Source organism: Oncorhynchus nerka, linkage group LG28 (assembly GCF_034236695.1).
Source record: "Oncorhynchus nerka isolate Pitt River linkage group LG28, Oner_Uvic_2.0, whole genome shotgun sequence".
Classification (NCBI taxonomy): domain Eukaryota; kingdom Metazoa; phylum Chordata; class Actinopteri; order Salmoniformes; family Salmonidae; genus Oncorhynchus; species Oncorhynchus nerka.
Window position 1 is genome coordinate 85,310,447 of NC_088423.1, and position 21,471 is coordinate 85,331,917.

The 21,471-nt window shown below is 38.8% G+C and overlaps 1 protein-coding gene across 1 annotated transcript in view; it reads left to right on the forward strand.

The window, feature by feature from the left end:
* The window catches only part of LOC115112780 (protein unc-13 homolog C-like), a 246,218-nt gene extending 225,272 nt beyond the window's left edge, over nt 1–20,946 (forward strand). The window contains exons 32-33 of the mRNA XM_065013211.1: nt 8,293–8,452; nt 19,429–20,946. Coding sequence (XP_064869283.1) covers nt 8,293–8,452; nt 19,429–19,717 — 449 coding nt within the window. The 3' untranslated portion in view covers nt 19,718–20,946. The remainder of the gene's footprint in view (nt 1–8,292; nt 8,453–19,428) is intronic.
* Nucleotides 20,947–21,471: the final 525 nt, after the last annotated feature.

Genomic DNA, 21,471 nt, shown 5'->3' on the forward strand with positions numbered 1-21,471 from the left:
AGACCAGTGGTTTAAACCTTATTTTACAGAACACTAGTCAGACAGAGACCAGCGGTTTAAACCTTATTTTACAGAACACTAGTCAGACAGAGACCAGCGGTTTAAACCTTATTTTACAGAACACTAGTCAGACAGAGATCAGAGACCAGAGGTTTAAACCTTATTTTACAGAACACTAGTCAGACAGAGATCAGAGACCAGCGGTTTAAACCTTATTTTACAGAACACTAGTCAGTCAGAGACAGAGACAAGCGGTTTAAACCTTATTTTACAGAACACTAGTCAGACAGAGACCAGGGGTTTAAACCTTATTTTACAGAACACTAGTCAGACAGAGACCAGCGGTTTAAACCTTATTTTACAGAACACTAGTCAGACAGAGATCAGAGACCAGTGGTTTAAACCTTATTTTACAGAACACTAGTCAGACAGAGATCAGAGACCAGCGGTTTAAACCTTGTTTTACAGAACACTAGTCAGACAGAGACCAGCGGTTTAAACCTTATTTTACAGAACACTAGTCAGTCAGAGACAGAGACCAGCGGTTTAAACCTTATTTTACAGAACACTAGTCAGACAGAGACCAGCGGTTTAAACCTTATTTTACAGAACACTAGTCAGACAGAGATCAGAGACCAGCGGTTTAAACCTTATTTTACAGAACACTAGTCAGACAGAGATCAGAGACCAGCGGTTTAAACCTTATTTTACAGGACACTAGTCAGACAGAGATCAGAGGTTTAAACCTTATTTTACAGAACACTAGTCAGTCAGAGACAGAGACCAGTGGTTAAAACCTTATTTTACAGAACACTAGTCAGACAGAGACCAGCGGTTTAAACCTTATTTTACAGAACACTAGTCAGACAGAGACCAGCGGTTTAAACCTTATTTTACAGAACACTAGTCAGACAGAGACCAGTGGTTTAAACCTTATTTTACAGAACACTAGTCAGACAGAGACTAGCGGTTTAAACCTTATTTTACAGAACACTAGTCAGACAGAGACCAGCGGTTTAAACCTTATTTTACAGAACACTAGTCAGACAGAGACCGGTGGTTTAAACCTTATTTTACAGAACACTAGTCAGACAGAGACCAGCGGTTTAAACCTTATTTTACAGAACACTAATCAGTCAGAGACAGAGACCGCGGTTTAAACCTTATTTTACAGAACACTAGTCAGACAGAGACCAGCGGTTTAAACCTTATTTTACAGAACACTAGTCAGACAGAGACCGGTGGTTTAAACCTTATTTTACAGAACACTAGTCAGACAGAGACCAGCGGTTTAAACCTTATTTTACAGAACACTAGTCAGACAGAGACCGGTGGTTTAAACCTTATTTTACGGAACACTAGTCAGACAGAGACCAGCGGTTTAAACCTTATTTTACAGAACACTAGTCAGTCAGAGACAGAGACCGGCGGTTTAAACCTTATTTTACAGAACACTAGTCAGACAGAGACCAGCGGTTTAAACCTTATTTTACAGAACACTAGTCAGTCAGAGACAGAGACCAGCGGTTTAAACCTTATTTTACAGAACACTAGTCAGACAGAGACCAGCGGTTTAAACCTTATTTTACAGAACACTAGTCAGTCAGAGACAGAGACCGGCGGTTTAAACCTTATTTTACAGAACACTAGTCAGACAGAGACCAGCGGTTTAAACCTTATTTTACAGAACACTAGTCAGACAGAGACCAGCGGTTTAAACCTTATTTTACAGAACACTAGTCAGACAGAGACCAGTGGTTTAAACCTTATTTTACAGAACACTAGTCAGACAGAGACTAGCGGTTTAAACCTTATTTTACAGAACACTAGTCAGACAGAGACCAGCGGTTTAAACCTTATTTTACAGAACACTAGTCAGACAGAGACCGGTGGTTTAAACCTTATTTTACAGAACACTAGTCAGACAGAGACCAGCGGTTTAAACCTTATTTTACAGAACACTAATCAGTCAGAGACAGAGACCGGCGGTTTAAACCTTATTTTACAGAACACTAGTCAGACAGAGACCAGCGGTTTAAACCTTATTTTACAGAACACTAGTCAGACAGAGACCGGTGGTTTAAACCTTATTTTACAGAACACTAGTCAGACAGAGACCAGCGGTTTAAACCTTATTTTACAGAACACTAGTCAGACAGAGACCGGTGGTTTAAACCTTATTTTACGGAACACTAGTCAGACAGAGACCAGCGGTTTAAACCTTATTTTACAGAACACTAGTCAGTCAGAGACAGAGACCGGCGGTTTAAACCTTATTTTACAGAACACTAGTCAGACAGAGACCAGCGGTTTAAACCTTATTTTACAGAACACTAGTCAGTCAGAGACAGAGACCAGTGGTTAAAACCTTATTTTACAGAACACTAGTCAGACAGAGACCAGCGGTTTAAACCTTATTTTACAGAACACTAGTCAGTCAGAGACAGAGACCGGCGGTTTAAACCTTATTTTACAGAACACTAGTCAGACAGAGACCAGCGGTTTAAACCTTATTTTACAGAACACTAGTCAGACAGAGACCAGCGGTTTAAACCTTATTTTACAGAACACTAGTCAGACAGAGACCAGTGGTTTAAACCTTATTTTACAAAACACTAGTCGGTCAGAGACCAGCAGTTTAAACCTTATTTTACAGAACACTAGTCAGACAGAGAAAGAGACCGGTGGTTTAAACCTTATTTTACAGAACACTAGTCAGACAGAGATCAGAGACCAGCGGTTTAAACCTTATTTTACAGAACACTAGTCAGACAGAGACCAGCGGTTTAAACCTTATTTTACAGAACACTAGTCAGTCAGAGACAGAGACCAGCGGTTTAAACCTTATTTTACAGAACACTAGTCAGACAGAGATCAGAGACCAGTGGTTTAAACCTTATTTTACAGAACACTAGTCAGACAGAGATCAGAGACCAGCGGTTTAAACCTTATTTTACAGAACACTAGTCAGACAGAGACCAGCGGTTTAAACCTTATTTTACAGAACACTAGTCAGTCAGAGACAGAGACCAGCGGTTTAAACCTTATTTTACAGAACACTAGTCAGTCAGAGACAGAGACCAGCGGTTTAAACCTTATTTTACAGAACACTAGTCAGACAGAGACCAGCGGTTTAAACCTTATTTTACAGAACACTAGTCAGACAGAGACCGGTGGTTTAAACCTTATTTTACAGAACACTAGTCAGACAGAGACCAGCGGTTTAAACCTTATTTTACAGAACACTAGTCAGACAGAGACAGAGACAAGCGGTTTAAACCTTATTTTACAGAACACTAGTCAGTCAGAGACAGAGACAAGCGGTTTAAACCTTATTTTACAGAACACTAGTCAGACAGAGACCAGCGGTTTAAACCTTATTTTACAGAACACTAGTCAGACAGAGACCAGTGGTTTAAACCTTATTTTACAGAACACTAGTCAGACAGAGATCAGAGACCAGCGGTTTAAACCTTATTTTACAGAACACTAGTCAGACAGAGACCAGCGGTTTAAACCTTATTTTACAGAACACTAGTCAGTCAGAGACAGAGACCAGCGGTTTAAACCTTATTTTACAGAACACTAGTCAGACAGAGACCAGCGGTTTAAACCTTATTTTACAGAACACTAGTCAGACAGAGACCAGCGGTTTAAACCTTATTTTACAGTACACTAGTCAGACAGAGACCAGCGGTTTAAACCTTATTTTACAGAACACTAGTCAAATGGAGACCAGCGGTTTAAACCTTATTTTACAGAACACTAGTCAGACAGAGACCGGTGGTTTAAACCTTATTTTACAGAACACTAGTCAGACAGAGACCAGCGGTTTAAACCTTATTTTACAGAACACTAGTCAGACAGAGACCAGCGGTTTAAACCTTATTTTACAGAACACTAGTCAGACAGAGACCGGTGGTTTAAACCTTATTTTACAGAACACTAGTCAGACAGAGGCCAGCGGTTTAAACCTTATTTTACAGAACACTAGTCAGACAGAGACCAGCGGTTTAAACCTTATTTTACAGTACACTAGTCAGACAGAGACCAGCGGTTTAAACCTTATTTTACAGAACACTAGTCAGACAGAGACCAGCGGTTTAAACCTTATTTTACAGAACACTAGTCAGACAGAGACCGGTGGTTTAAACCTTATTTTACAGAACACTAGTCAGACAGAGACCAGCGGTTTAAACCTTATTTTACAGGACACTAGTCAGACAGAGACCAGCGGTTTAAACCTTATTTTACAGAACACTAGTCAGTCAGAGACAGAGACCAGTGGTTAAAACCTTATTTTACAGAACACTAGTCAGACAGAGACCAGTGGTTTAAACCTTATTTTACAGAACACTAGTCAGACAGAGACCAGCGGTTTAAACCTTATTTTACAGAACACTAGTCAGACAGAGACCAGCGGTTTAAACCTTATTTTACAGTACACTAGTCAGACAGAGACCAGCGGTTTAAACCTTATTTTACAGAACACTAGTCAGACAGAGACCAGCGGTTTAAACCTTATTTTACAGAACACTAGTCAGACAGAGACCGGTGGTTTAAACCTTATTTTACAGAACACTAGTCAGACAGAGACGAGCGGTTTAAACCTTATTTTACAGGACACTAGTCAGACAGAGACCAGCGGTTTAAACCTTATTTTACAGAACACTAGTCAGTCAGAGACAGAGACCAGTGGTTAAAACCTTATTTTACAGAACACTAGTCAGACAGAGACCAGCGGTTTAAACCTTATTTTACAGAACACTAGTCAGACAGAGACCAGCGGTTTAAACCTTATTTTACAGAACACTAGTCAGACAGAGACCAGTGGTTTAAACCTTATTTTACAGAACACTAGTCAGACAGAGACCAGCGGTTTAAACCTTATTTTACAGAACACTAGTCAGACAGAGACCAGCGGTTTAAACCTTATTTTACAGAACACTAGTCAGACAGAGATCAGAGACCAGCGGTTTAAACCTTATTTTACAGAACACTAGTCAGACAGAGATCAGAGACCAGTGGTTTAAACCTTATTTTACAGAACACTAGTCAGACAGAGATCAGAGACCAGCGGTTTAAACCTTGTTTTACAGAACACTAGTCAGACAGAGACCAGCGGTTAAAACCTTATTTTACAGAACACTAGTCAGTCAGAGACAGAGACCAGCGGTTTAAACCTTATTTTACAGAACACTAGTCAGTCAGAGACAGAGACCAGCGGTTTAAACCTTATTTTACAGAACACTAGTCAGACAGAGACCGGCAGTTAAAACCTTATTTTACAGAACACTAGTCAGACAGAGACCAGCGGTTTAAACCTTATTTTACAGAACACTAGTCAGACAGAGATCAGAGGTTTAAACCTTATTTTACAGAACACTAGTCAGACAGAGATCAGAGACCAGCGGTTTAAACCTTATTTTACAGAACACTAGTCAGACAGAGATCAGAGACCAGTGGTTTAAACCTTATTTTACAGAACACTAGTCAGACAGAGATCAGAGACCAGCGGTTTAAACCTTGTTTTACAGAACACTAGTCAGACAGAGACCAGCGGTTAAAACCTTATTTTACAGAACACTAGTCAGTCAGAGACAGAGACCAGCGGTTTAAACCTTATTTTACAGAACACTAGTCAGTCAGAGACAGAGACCAGCGGTTTAAACCTTATTTTACAGAACACTAGTCAGACAGAGACCGGCGGTTAAAACCTTATTTTACAGAACACTAGTCAGACAGAGACCAGTGGTTTAAACCTTATTTTACAGAACACTAGTCAGACAGAGACCGGCGGTTTAAACCTTATTTTACAGAACACTAGTCAGTCAGAGACAGAGACCAGTGGTTAAAACCTTATTTTACAGAACACTAGTCAGACAGAGACCAGCGGTTTAAACCTTATTTTACAGAACACTAGTCAGACAGAGATCAGAGGTTTAAACCTTATTTTACAGAACACTAGTCAGACAGAGATCAGAGACCAGCGGTTTAAACCTTATTTTACAGAACACTAGTCAGTCAGAGACAGAGACCAGCGGTTTAAACCTTATTTTACAGAACACTAGTCAGTCAGAGACAGAGACAAGCGGTTTAAACCTTATTTTACAGAACACTAGTCAGACAGAGACCAGGGGTTTAAACCTTATTTTACAGAACACTAGTCAGACAGAGACCAGTGGTTTAAACCTTATTTTACAGAACACTAGTCAGACAGAGACCAGCGGTTTAAACCTTATTTTACAGAACACTAGTCAGACAGAGACCAGCGGTTTAAACCTTATTTTACAGAACACTAGTCAGACAGAGATCAGAGACCAGAGGTTTAAACCTTATTTTACAGAACACTAGTCAGACAGAGATCAGAGACCAGCGGTTTAAACCTTATTTTACAGAACACTAGTCAGACAGAGATCAGAGACCAGTGGTTTAAACCTTATTTTACAGAACACTAGTCAGACAGAGATCAGAGACCAGCGGTTTAAACCTTGTTTTACAGAACACTAGTCAGACAGAGACCAGCGGTTTAAACCTTATTTTACAGAACACTAGTCAGTCAGAGACAGAGACCAGCGGTTTAAACCTTATTTTACAGAACACTAGTCAGACAGAGACCAGCGGTTTAAACCTTATTTTACAGAACACTAGTCAGACAGAGATCAGAGACCAGCGGTTTAAACCTTATTTTACAGAACACTAGTCAGACAGAGATCAGAGACCAGCGGTTTAAACCTTATTTTACAGGACACTAGTCAGACAGAGATCAGAGGTTTAAACCTTATTTTACAGAACACTAGTCAGTCAGAGACAGAGACCAGTGGTTAAAACCTTATTTTACAGAACACTAGTCAGACAGAGACCAGCGGTTTAAACCTTATTTTACAGAACACTAGTCAGACAGAGACCAGCGGTTTAAACCTTATTTTACAGAACACTAGTCAGATAGAGACCAGTGGTTTAAACCTTATTTTACAGAACACTAGTCAGACAGAGACTAGCGGTTTAAACCTTATTTTACAGAACACTAGTCAGACAGAGACCAGCGGTTTAAACCTTATTTTACAGAACACTAATCAGTCAGAGACAGAGACCGGCGGTTTAAACCTTATTTTACAGAACACTAGTCAGACAGAGACCAGCGGTTTAAACCTTATTTTACAGAACACTAGTCAGACAGAGACCGGTGGTTTAAACCTTATTTTACAGAACACTAGTCAGACAGAGACCAGCGGTTTAAACCTTATTTTACAGAACACTAGTCAGACAGAGACCGGTGGTTTAAACCTTATTTTACAGAACACTAGTCAGACAGAGACCAGCGGTTTAAACCTTATTTTACAGAACACTAGTCAGACAGAGACCGGTGGTTTAAACCTTATTTTACGGAACACTAGTCAGACAGAGACCAGCGGTTTAAATCTTATTTTACAGAACACTAGTCAGTCAGAGACAGAGACCGGCGGTTTAAACCTTATTTTACAGAACACTAGTCAGACAGAGACCAGCGGTTTAAACCTTATTTTACAGAACACTAGTCAGTCAGAGACAGAGACCAGTGGTTAAAACCTTATTTTACAGAACACTAGTCAGACAGAGACCAGCGGTTTAAACCTTATTTTACAGAACACTAGTCAGTCAGAGACAGAGACCGGCGGTTTAAACCTTATTTTACAGAACACTAGTCAGACAGAGACCAGCGGTTTAAACCTTATTTTACAGAACACTAGTCAGTCAGAGACAGAGACCAGTGGTTTAAACCTTATTTTACAGAACACTAGTCAGTCAGAGACAGAGACCAGCGGTTTAAACCTTATTTTACAGAACACTAGTCAGACAGAGACCAGCGGTTAAAACCTTATTTTACAGAACACTAGTCAGACAGAGACCAGCGGTTTAAACCTTATTTTACAGAACACTAGTCAGACAGAGACCAGCGGTTTAAACCTTATTTTACAGAACACTAGTCAGTCAGAGACAGAGACCAGCGGTTTAAACCTTATTTTACAGAACACTAGTCAGACAGAGACAGAGACCAGTGGTTTAAACCTTATTTTACAGAACACTAGTCAGTCAGAGACAGAGACCAGCGGTTTAAACCTTATTTTACAGAACACTGACTGATTGATTGATTGACTGATCGACTGATTGATTGACATATTCTTTTGTGGGTGAGTGGGTGGATCGATGTGTGCATGGATGGATGATTCTATTGACTGATTGATTGACTGATTGACTGATTGATTGACATATTTTTTTATTGATTGATGTGTCTCTGTCGTTTCTTTCCAGTGGTGGGGGTCAACAACCTAAACTGGCAGACCAATGCCATGTTCCGACCGTTCGTGGAGGTGAATGCGGTCGGGCCGCACCTCGCCGACAAGAAACGCAAGTTCACCACCAAGACCAAGAACAACAATTGGTCACCAAAGTACAACGAAACATTCCAATAGTAAGTCTGCTTTATTGTCTAAATTAAGTCTGGTTTATTGTCCAAAGTAAGTCTGGTTTATTGTCTAAATTAAGTCTGGTTTATTGTCCAAAGTAAGTCTGATTAATTGTCTAAAGTAAGTCTGGTTTATTGTCCAAAGTAAGTCTGGTTTATTGTCCAAAGTAAGTCTGGTTTATTGTCCAAAGTAAGTCTGGTTTATTGTCCAAAGTAAGTCTGGTTTATTGTCTAAAGTAAGCCTGGTTTATTGTCTAAAGTAAGTCTGTTTTATTGTCTAAAGTAAGTCTGGTTTATTGTCTAAAGTAAGTCTGGTTTATTGTCTAAAGCAAGTCTGATGTACAATTAAACATTCTGATAGTAAGTCTGCTTTATTGTCTAAGCAAACAACCTAATCCTGTGTTTTGGCTTCAGTAATGTGTGTCTTGGCTGTGCCAGGAGTGTTGCTCCTCCAGTAGTATAGTATTTGCTACATAGTGGGAATGTAGACACCTGCAGTGCTCACTGTCAAAACGTTTGGAAAATGTTACAAATGAAACTGGAAACGCTTTTATCCAGCATGATAGCAGAAAGTAATGAGATCATGAAGTGCTTTTAAAAATGAAAAAAAGAGACATTTCAGTTATTTGAATAGTGAGAATAGAGGGAGGGCTGAGATAGGGTGAATGATCTATCTATGCAGCTGTACCACTGTCTGTCTGATACTGAGCCAGCTGCATTTAAAGCACAATGTAGAGCCTGTGTCCCAAAAGCATCCTATTTACTTTACACCGAGTGTACTAAACATTAGGAACACCTTCCTAATATTGAGTTACATCGCTTTTGCCCTCAGAACAGCCTCAATTTGTCGGGTTATGGTCTCTGCAACGTGTCGACAGGGTTCCACAGGGATGCTGGCCCATGTTGACTCCAATGCTTCCCACATTTGGCTTGATGTCCTATGGGTGATTGTTGAAGGAATTTAATTCCTCTGTTTTAATTCCCAATTCAAATTAAACACTCTGTCAATTCATAAGAATTTGTAAGACCCTTATTTCATAGTAATGGACAGAGCCCGGTCTTAAAAGTTAAGTATCAGCCTTTAATCAAGAGAGTACTGCCACAATACAGGTTACCACAGGTTATAAACTGAAAATGACGTCCTTAGTTCCAGCCCCAATCCGTGCCATATCCGTTCCAGTACAAAGGCTGTCTCTCCAGCCTTCCCACATCCGCTTCCCTACCAATTTAATATAGTTTATGACTCAAGGCCTTTTCAAGTAGATAAGCATTCAAATAGCAGTCTGAAGATTTGTACCAAGGAACAGACAGTCATTGTTCTAACTTCTGCCCACGTTCACACACATTATTTTCAGTACTGGGATCAAGAAAGAAAATTCATACATATACAGTAACATGTAGTATTCTGATTAGTACATATACAGTAACATAATAGTATTCGGATTAGTCAGTCCTGATTGAAATGTATACATAATTAGTCATCATTGATAAAAATTCCCTTAACATATCCACCCTTTGATTAAATATTATACATCCAATCACACATTGTAGTTATATTGTAATGTTAACAAGCCTATTTCTATTTTTATTAGAGATATTTCTTGTCATCAAAACATCACCTAAACATAACCCAACACTTGCATTCGCCATAATTGTTTCTCAGGCCTACATCAGAATAATAACTCTTCTTATCAGGATTTTCGTTACAATCTCCATAAAAAAAACAGTCTATTATTGAAACTGGATACAACCTAGCCTCCCTAAACATCAAAAATGGTCTCTTCAACCATAAATTCCCCGCAACTGAAGGATCCAGATTCGTCCACTTGTTCTGTAGACATACATTCAGCACTCCACGGGTCAGAACCTGGAATTCCATGGTACCTCACCATCTATTGTCATCGATTTCTCCAGAGTCCTGGAAATACTGCCTCATACTCAGAGAATTAGACAACAGTCCCATAAAACTAAAACAGTCACACAGGTGAATGTAGCCCATAATACAGTGATCATAATATTTTTTTCCCATTTTCCGAACATACTATCAAACAAATTAGTCAGAGAAGTATCCACCCCAGAGTTTTCTGCCAAACCGTGAGCCAGGGTGGTCAAACCAGCTGAGGCTTCGGGCACTGATTCGTCCGGAGCTGTGTTATTTGGGATGTAAGCACAAACATGGTCCCGATAATCACGCATACTTCTCCTTTTTCAGCCAATAACATATCTAATGCAATTCTATTCTGCCAAGCCATCCGGCTGGTTGCTTCAGTCTGTTCTGCAAAACCTTTAATAGCATCTCTGGTATAATTGTTAAAGCGCTGTTGATTATAATAAATATAATTAATCCAGTCCACGTCCGTGGAACCCCAATGTTATCAATGTTTACTTTGTCATCAAGAGACCCGGATGGAGTAGCTCTTTTCTCCCATTTGGCTAAACTTCATGTCTTGGTGTTGAATGAGTGTGAAAGGCATTCCCAAATGTACAAGGGAGCATAATCCTGTCCAATCTGTCGGTAAAACCTCACCCTGACATCATTTCCCCAGAGTACTGTACCGGGCCAAACGGTAATAATCTCCTCCGGTCACTGTAAAGGGAGGAAGTCTTGATTTAAGAGGAACCTGGGGATATAAATAGTGCAAAACAATACAACTGTCATTATCTGGCATTCCTGCTTTCGTGACAGCTTTACCATACCGGCCTAAACTCCTCTACCCAGAACTGTACTAGGGTGTCGACCAAGACCTGGTCATATCCATACCACAACCCTAGATCCTCCTTCATTTCTGTTTAAAGGGTTAGGCATATCTTGATGCAATACATCCCTCTCTCCGGATTACAATCAAAAACACTCACCTTCACTATACTCCACCTCCTTCCATACTGGGTGAGTAGATTCATATAGCCCTCTCTCTCCAAATGAGCTATGACCTGTGTCCAAGATCAATATGGGAACCTGTACCGATATATGCCATAATGGCTCAGAGTCCTAGACTGCCATGTAGTTAGAGACCCCATTTGGTCTACATGAAACTCCATTGAGAGATCCTTCCCAACCTCTACTCTAACTTCCTGTCTACCCAGATCTAGGGATCTCTTATGCTTGTTTTGGAACAAAATCCTCATCGTCTAAACCATGGGTCAAATTATCACTCTCCGCATACTCAAGTAGGACGTGCTTTATCAGGAATATGGCACCCACGATAAGACAGCTCAGACGAACAGCTTCCATGTGAAGCCCCACCCTCTCCCCGAGAACACATCACTAGCAAGAGCCAGACACACCTTCACTTCTATGAACAAAATCAGGGGTGATAGGACAGGGAGAATTACTTCATTCGAGAGATGGCCCCCGGAATTCTGTTAATTCCAGTTCTCCTCTCGAACACAGTTTATTGTTCGCCAGTGTCATTGTGTCTTACCCTCCCGCCGTGCGATATGAATCCGGGTAGCTCTTTCAGCTAGCTGTCACCAGGAGTCCTTGGTATGGTCCCCACAACAAGCCTCTGGGACTGGATTGAGTGACTTCACCTGTAGTTCACCTGTAATGCATAAAATCCTGGACATACAGGCTTGGTTAACAAACAGTTTCTCATATGTTTTATCTGATTATATCTTTAACTTCTAGGCCTATTTGTTAGCTAAAAATGTTTTTTTTTTTATTAGTTTCTTATCCAATAGGCCACTAACTTACCCACCCCCCTTTTGATACCTGGCTCTGCCCAGGTAACAACCTTATATACCCTAAATAATGACTTAGGTAGGATTAGTAAGTTATCCTTATTTTCTGACATTATCATGTATGTCCAATTCTCCCTTTTGTCTCCACTCAGTAACTGTTATCTACACATTCTGTATCTTTGCTCGTCCTGGCTCCTCTTCTAAAACTTCTCCTCTCTGCTCTCCAACCTTCAAGGTCTCTGCAGTGCGGGGGGAGGGCTCTTCTGTCTGCCTTTTCCCCCTATCTGTCTGTAGCTCTTTTTCTCATGTTTCCAAATTTGAACTAAATGTCTCCCTGTTTGGCTTTATCTAAACTCATGGATTTTTTTTTTTTTTTTGAAAAACACGTCTATGGTGGCAATTTCTAAAGTCCTTATATAGGTTAATTAAACTACACTATAATTAATTTACCTTAACAAAATTTAAAAAATTAAAAACAAACAGTATTACCCATGACCACAAATTAATTATTCAAATAGCACCCCCTTGTGACTGATCAGACCACCCGAGAGAGCCATGAAAGCAGGTCAAAGGTTACACCATTCCCTTACATTCATGTTCCATACCATATTAGACATGTTAAAGAACCCTTTATCCTTAAAATAAAAAAATCACTTGTGTAACTAAAACTCATAAAATAAAAACTCATAAGGTTCCATATGTGGGCGTGCCTCTTTAAAATACCTTTGCACTAAAACAAATAGTCCTAACAAATGTTTTATGTGTATATATTTGCAAACCTTAATGGATAATCAAGACTTTCAGACCTTTTTCAATGTGGTCGTTTATGGCCGCTCTCTCCCCCACTCTCCCCAAGATTATAATCACAGGAGGCTTCTAAAAGTGAGACACAACATGCCTAACTAGTATTCACTATGCTACTTCGATTCAGAAACTCAATAAGTGAACTATAACTAAACCTAATGATAATTCCCCTTTGACTCAAATCATTAATCATAAGTTTTAAACATTGTCTACGTATATGTTTACTTAAATGAACATGCTACCCTTAGATACAATTAACCCGATAACATTATTATACAATGTATTACTTTTTCCCTCTGCCGAAAATGTCGTACATTTCTCAGTGTAAGAAATCCTTAATTTAATCCCAGATATTTAATAAAAATGCATTCGCATTCTCCCATGGCTCTTTTAATTTACTTATTTTAGATAACTTCCATCCGTCCCGGAATAAAGAATCCTACTTAAACACGCCAGAACACAATGTTTAACTAAGTTAAATCAAACCCTAAAATTGACCATAACCAGTAAACAAATAAACAAACCACTTTTATCAGCAAAAAACAAACTATACGAAAACTCACTACTATAATGCTTCAGATGACAAAATTACTCAGAGACTCATGTTTACATCTGTTCCTCAAGAAAATAACAACTTGCCCCTGTTACAGATGTCTACGTATCAGGGGAAAAGCTCGAATAACCAAATTCAACCTAGCTAATTTCCCGAAACATATGCAGTTATGTTTTTCTATAGAGGTTGCTTTTCAACTTTAAATACCCTAACATGGTTCCACACAAACAGTGCTCAAATTCACTGGTGTTACATAAACAATCAAACCCGGAATCGACAACCATCAGAATCCATTATCACGATGTTTTACGATTCAGACATCCAGTCTCCCTTTCCCATAGCCTAATACAATCCAAATAAACGCCACAAATCTTATGATGCCCACCTAGCGTATCAGCTGCTAGTTTTTAGCATCTTTCCTGACTATCCTGGCGACTCTCAAATTACTTTTAAAAATGTATTTTGTAATTTTTATCAACTTTTGAAAAGTGACTCAAAACAATAATGCACACATTTTCCTTCTAAAAGACAAACAATTTTCTCCGTTACCCCCCAGTCACAACATAATTTCCGTGGCGACCAAAAGTGCTTTGCGAGTGACGTCATCAAGAAGCGCTCAATCCGTAACGACTTTCAATGAATTGTAAATAATTGTTGTTCGATAAACCAATCCTAATTTATCACATCTGTTCAAATCTTGAATTATAATTTACCACCCCAACCAATATCTCTAAATTCGCTAATTTTATAAAAACATTTCGATGGGCATAAATCGTAATTGTCTCTTCGTTATTATTTAGAATTCATTTTGATCTAAGTAACTGTCTCGTCTTTGACTTAGTATTTTAATTACGACTCTATTCCTAATACGTTATTCACTTGTCTAATTAAAACTCCTAATAATCCATATGTGAGTGTACCCCTTTTAAGATATCTTGTCTCTGGGAACAGGGAAATCCCCTTAACCCAAACTTTTACTACACCAACGAAACCTAAATAATTCTGATAATCCCTTCACATCATTTGTTTTAAATCTCTCGATGTTTCATGCAACTCATTCAGTCTATCTTCAAATTGTCGTCCCAAAATATTTTATACACTGCCATACACTCAAACCACTGTGATAAACGTGCACTGTCTCTTTAAGATAAGACATATACTTGTTCCCCGTAATGAAAAACAGATAGTATTTTTAGAATACGTTAACTTCTTGTTCGAATTCACTGGCGTTACCTAACCAAAAATCAATACTCGGAAAAACAATCACAACTTTTTACGATTAAACTATTCTTACCTCTTTTATAGTCCAAAGCGTTGCACTATATACTGTAGCCCCATTGAATGTCTAGCAATTCCGTAGCTAGCTGTAGCATCTTTTCAGACTATCTTTACGATACTTTTCCTTTTAAAAAAATGTATTTGGAACTTTTAGCCACTTTTGAAAAGTAACTCTAAGCTATAATGCACGCATTTTCCCTCTAAATGCCACAACCCCTTTTCTCTGTTTAAATTTGAGGAACGATGTTGTTCAACGTGAAACGACGACGCAAATCTGCCTGCCTCTGTAAAATATATATTCCCTATTCAGATTGAGTTCAGCTTTAAATTCTAATCAACAGAGTAAAACCAACCAAACTTCTCAACTTTCTATACCCTAACATTTAAACGTACCATGTTTTGTGCTAAATTTATCATATGTCAGTCGATTCATAAAGAGCTATAACATCCGGATAGCACGAAATTGTATCGTATCTCTCCGTTATTCCCTACATTTAACTTTATGTGACTTTCTCTTCTATGATACATTTATTTAAATACCCCCCATCTCAATACATTATTCCACCAGATCATTTTGGGCAAAATAGCGTATTACATCGAAATTGTCTCGCCATTATTTTTAATGACTTATTTTTTCAATTCTATCTAAAACACATAATAAACGTTCAGTTCATATCTTTTACAAACACTAGCGACCGTATTTTTTCAGGCAACACATACAAATATATGAATTACAATCTAATAACAGTTTTAGTTAACCGCCTCGGCTGGGAACCGAACCGTGTATTGCCGTTTGTAAGACTGCTACGCTCACCACTACCCCCAACAAGCTTCTGGAACTGACTGAGATTCTCCGCAAATAGACCCATCTTCTTTGTTTAAATTTGTAACTCCGGCATCTGGACAACAGAAAATAGCCCTAATTTAACGACCCAAAGTTTTCCCTCAGTTAGGATTCTCCTTAATCTCGCTCTCTTTGTATCTGACCCTTCCTTTTTTTTTACCCGATTGTCACCTCTGATCTTCCCCTCAGTTAAATTACAACCTTGTTGACAACGTTTGCAGGGAGTGTTACACTCCCGGGCGAAATGTCCAATTTCGTTACAATTAAAACATTTTATATTTTTCTTTTGACTAACCTTATCCACTTTTCTCGACTTTATTCCCTTCTCTAACTCCATTATACCTCCCTCGGCTTCAGCGGGATCCACATACATGGGTGGTAATTTCACAGGTAGCTCCTGCAGCCGTATTCTTACAACCACTATTTCGTCGACTGGATTATCTCTGTATTCTTGGTATAATCGATAAAGATTTAGTTTGTTACCCTCACCTCCACCCAATTGGTTAACTTTTTTGTCTGCGGGAGCGGAGGGCAGCACCTCTTGACTCTTGTTAGATTTAACTTTTTTTTTTCTGCGCCTCCAATTCTCTTTTTTGCTTTTGAAAGCCAAACTCCGGCTGTGTATAAACCCTGTTTATTCTGCTTTTTCATATTATATCCACATTCCTTATGTATCTGTTTTATAAGTGATTCCAGCTTTTCTACATTTAGACGGTCATCAAAATCGTATTTCTTTCTCCATCTTAGACCGAAATCAATGTTTCTCTTGTCTCTCTGTTCCATATAACGCTGTCTCCCGTTAGTTCCGGCGCTTCTTTTGAGGCATTTCCACCCATTCTTAATCCTTACCGTTACTAGTAGCTATGGTATTTAATCACTTATCTATGCCTTACTATATTTAATTTTAAATTCTATGTGCGTGTCTTTCTACGAATTTGCAATATACCGTTACTTAATTACTTTATTATGTGTGTGTCTCTTTAAAGATAGTCAGTATTTATTTTCCTTCCTGTGAACCACGTCTATAGAAGACTTTTGATCGGACATTACATTTCACCCGTAGGATATTATTTTTGGGACTTTCAACGTTAATATCTCATATCTCACTACTCTAGACTAAGTTAACCTCTCCTTTTTGGATATTAATTTCTTTCAGCATCGTACAGGTTCAATTATTCAGTAGCCTAGAATTATCCTGCCTTCTCACCAAGCCTAATTTATCCTCACCTGTTTTATATATATCTTATCTGCTACTTCTTGATAGTCAGACTACTTCCCATATACAGATAGACTACTCAGGTTCAAACTTTATTTAGGTATGTTTTTTGAATTAATGGCTATCCTATTTCTACGGAACAAGAGTCCTAATTCTCCAATGCATACTATATCTCTCCTTAATAACCTTCTGGCTTGCAAAACCAGGATTTATTAAGCTCTAGTTTATTTATGGTAGTGCACCTTACCACAGGTCAATTTCAGACCTGTTTCCTTCCTATCGATTTTGGTTAAAACCCAAGGTAGAAACCCATTGTATTTGTTCAGAATATTCAAGCACCTATTATTGATCAAATCCAACTCCTTTATAACATTTTAATCAATAAATATACTAAATAATCCCTCCCAAATAAGAGAATAAAGGCTACTGACCTGCTGCCGACTGGGAAAAGCACTGTTCGTTTGGATCTGTCACCGTACCTGCCGTCTGTAGTGTATACCAGCCTGTTTTTAACCTCAATCCAGAAGCCAGGTCTTTTTACTAACATGCACGATTTTTCCGGCGTACGACCTACAGATGGCAGGGACGGATTTTTAGATCCCGGCTTCGAAGGACCAATTGTTGAAGGAATGTAATTCCTCTGTTTTAATTCCCAATTAAAATTAAACATAAGAATTTGTAAGACCCTTATTTTATAGGAATGGACAGAGCCCGGTCTTAAAAGTCAAGTATCAGCCTTTAATCAAGAGAGTACTGCCACAATTCAGGTTACCACAGGTTATAAACTGAAAATGACGTCCTTAGTTCCAGTCCCAATCCGTGCCATATCCGTTCCAGTACAAAGGCTGTCTCTCCAACCTTCCCACATCCGCCTCCCTACCAATTTAATATAATTTATGACTCAAGGCCTTTTCGAGTAGATAAGCATTCAAATAGCAGTCTGAAGATTTGTACCAAGGAACAGACAGTCATTGTTCTAACTTTTGCCCACGTTCACACACATTATTTTCAGTACTGGGATCAAGAAAGAAAATTCATACATATACAGTAACATTTAGTATTCTGATTAGTACATATACAGTAACATAATAGTATTCGGATTAGTCAGTCCTGATTGAAATGTATACATAATTAGTCATCATTGATAAAAATTCCCTTAACAGTGATGGACCATTGTTGATACACACCGGAACACTGTTGAAAAACCCAGCGGCGTTGCAGTTCTTGACACACTCAAACCAGTGCCACCTACTACCATACCCAATTCAAAGGCACTTCATTATGTTGTCTTGCCCATTGGCACATACACAAGCCATGTCTCAATAAGGCTTAAAAATCCTTCTTTAACCTGTCTCTTCCCCTTCATCTACACTGGTCAAAGTAGATTTAACAGGTGACATCAATAAGGGATCATAGTTTTCACCTGGTCAGTCTATGTCATAGAAAGAGCAGGTGTTTTCTGTTTTGTACCATGCCCTGGTCAAAAGTAGTGCACTACATAGGGAATAGGGTGCCATTTGGGATGCCGACAGAGTTTGACTATCAGCTGCATCCAATCCTCTCACTGTGTTTATGATAGTGAGCCAGATGTCTGTGAAGTGCAGTCAGAGAGAGAGAGAGTGATCATCTGTAGTGCCTATTTGGTCTCTGGTGCTCTTTTAATGTCAGTGTCCACTGACCGAGATCAATGTAAACACGAACACCGTCTGCAAATACATGCACTTCTTTTTCTTTCTATTTTTCATTGCACCAAAGAACACAACTGATAGACAACAATACAGATACAAACACATTTAAAACATCTGATAGACAACAATACAGATACAAACACATTTAAAACATCTGATAGACAACAATACAGATACAAACACATTTAAAACATCTGATAGACAACAATACAGATACAAACACATTTAAAACATCTGATAGACAACAATACAGATACAAACACATGTAAAACATCTAATAGACAACAAACACATTTATAACATCTGATAGACAACAATACAGATACAAACACATGTAAAACATCTAATAGACAACAAACACATTTAAAACATCTAATAGACAACAATACAGATACAAACACATTTGAAACATCTAATAGACAACAATACAGATACAAACACATTTAAAACATCTGATAGATGACAATACAGATACAAACACATAAAATAACTGTGTGCAGGTGTGGTCAGAAGCCCAAGGGCTGACATGAAAACCACACCACCAAAATAATATATACAACACATAAGTACCAAAATAATATATACAACACATAAGTACCAAAATAATATATACAACACATACGTAAGAACATTTGTGGTTTCTGTGTCTGTGTGTTTGTGTATGGTTTCTGTGCTTGTGTTCGTTTAATCCAACTAACTTTTAGCTCTCTGGTGTCTGGTCTCTGACTGATTGAGTTCCGTTGTCTAATCAATCAATCAATGAATCAATCAGTCATACAACATGACATGTCCTCACTTCTCTGACTGCGTGTTGTTGTTGTTAATGAAGATGTTCTATATATCCGGTTCAATAAACTACAAATATAGTAGAGGAATGGGACTGATATTGATCATGTTGTTGTCTCTCAACCTCCCCAGTGTTCTGAGCAATGAGTACGGTCCAGAGTGCTACGAGCTGCACGTCTCAGTGAAGGACTACTGCTTCGCCAGAGAGGACCGTATCATCGGCATGGCGGTACTCCAGCTCAGAGACCTGGCCGAACAGGGAAGCTGCTGTGCCTGCTACCCCCTGGTGAAGAGCATCTCCATGGACGACACCGGACTCACCATCATGAGGATACTCTCTCAAAGGACCAACGACGAAGTGGCCAAAGAGTTTTGTCGTCTCAAGACCGACGTACGCTCTTCAGAGGAGGTGGCCTCCTAGTATGGAGATGTGAGGGAGGAAGGGATGGAATGAATGGATGATTGCATGGAAGGGAAAAGAGGAGGGGAAGAGTGGGAGGGAGGCACGGGGAAGGAAGGAAGGCAGTTGAGGAGTTGTGTTGTCTGTTTTTGTGCATGTGCGTAAAACATCTGTTGGAATGTTCATTTTAAACTACAGTATGTACCAGTGTTTACTTACCGTATGCTCAATATTAAGTACTATATTCTACAAGTTATGTTAACGAGACATGAAATACCTTTTTGTAAAACATTTAGATTTGTTCTGATAAAGTGCCAAACAAGAGGAAAAATAGTACAACAACAAAACAAACAACAAAAGATAATAGTGATGAATTATGGTGATACTTAATGTTTGATGAAAAATTTGCTTGATTATTTGGTTCAGTGTAAAATTCTTCTCTCAAAAAAACCGGTGGCGTTTTAATCGTTAGAAATCGTTCATTTGCACCCTCGTTTTGTTACTCGTCCCCTCACACAGCACTTGTTGTGCATGTCCCGTTTACAACCATGTCTCTTCCACCATCTCACAGTGACCACAGGGTCGGGGTCCATGTACCCTGGCCCTAAAACTCTTTGTATTTAAGCCGAAACCTGAAAAGAGACCATTTTTTTACGGCGATGACTGCTATGTAAACCTTCATAGGTGTTTGTAATTTTATAACCATGACAACAACGAAAAGCCTCCAGTGCTGTCAGTCTACACAGAAAGGGTGGATCCTATTTTCTCTTTTTCTTTTTGCCTGTAATCTTTCCGTTCGGCCATCGGCTTCCAGCCTTTCTGTACGACCACTGTGAACACGAGCTTTGGAAGGCAAGCCTAGATAACATTGCTGACGGTTTGATATTGTTGTTTCATATTTATTAAAATAACTTTGTTCCTGAGAAACTGCCAAAGTTATATAAAAATGTTTGTACAAAAGCAATCCATTACATGTATGAAAAATAATTATGTACATGTGAACTATTTACTTTTACAATGCTAAATATCTGATTGTTGATGAGCGGTTCTAGAACTATTTTTTTGAGTTTGTGTGAAGCTTTGAGAGTCACAAAATGTTACTTTACACATGAGTTGAATTCAGCTTCTGCCATTTGGTTTATTTTTCTTCATAAAGGGAAGAGTCTAACATTGGGTAAATATGCAACATTCCTATGTATTGCACTGATGGCGAATTGTATGTCATGTAAATATATTTAGTGAGAAATTGTACAAAACAACCGTCTCCTTTATTTCCAACACATTGTTCAAAGTGTTTTTTTGTTGTTGTTTAGTGATCTGATACATTCATTCAGTGATATAATCCTATATGCTGTAGCCTCTATATACAGTATCTATTGCCAGAAGAAATTTCACGCCTCAAATGGAATGACAGAGTAATGTACCGTATGGCCCACAGAGATCCTATAAATCACTAGAGTTCTACTTCATTCTATTGTATGAACCTTCCCACATAAAGATGCAATCTGTAACTTCATTGTCCCCTGTGGCCCTGGGCTCAAATGAAACCCACCCAGGAATCAACTCTAACCTTTCCTACCCCTCTCCTGGGGGTCCACCAGACAGTGCTCATTTTCGCGCTAGCCCTGACGTTCCAAGGTTGAGAATACTTTAACACTAATCAGTAGAGGACATTTTCAATGCCCCTTTTGAAGCTCAGAGTCAGAATGAAATTACTCACAGGTCCTGTTCAGACTGGGTGTGTCAAAAAAAGGAAGTCATTTAATTGATTCTAC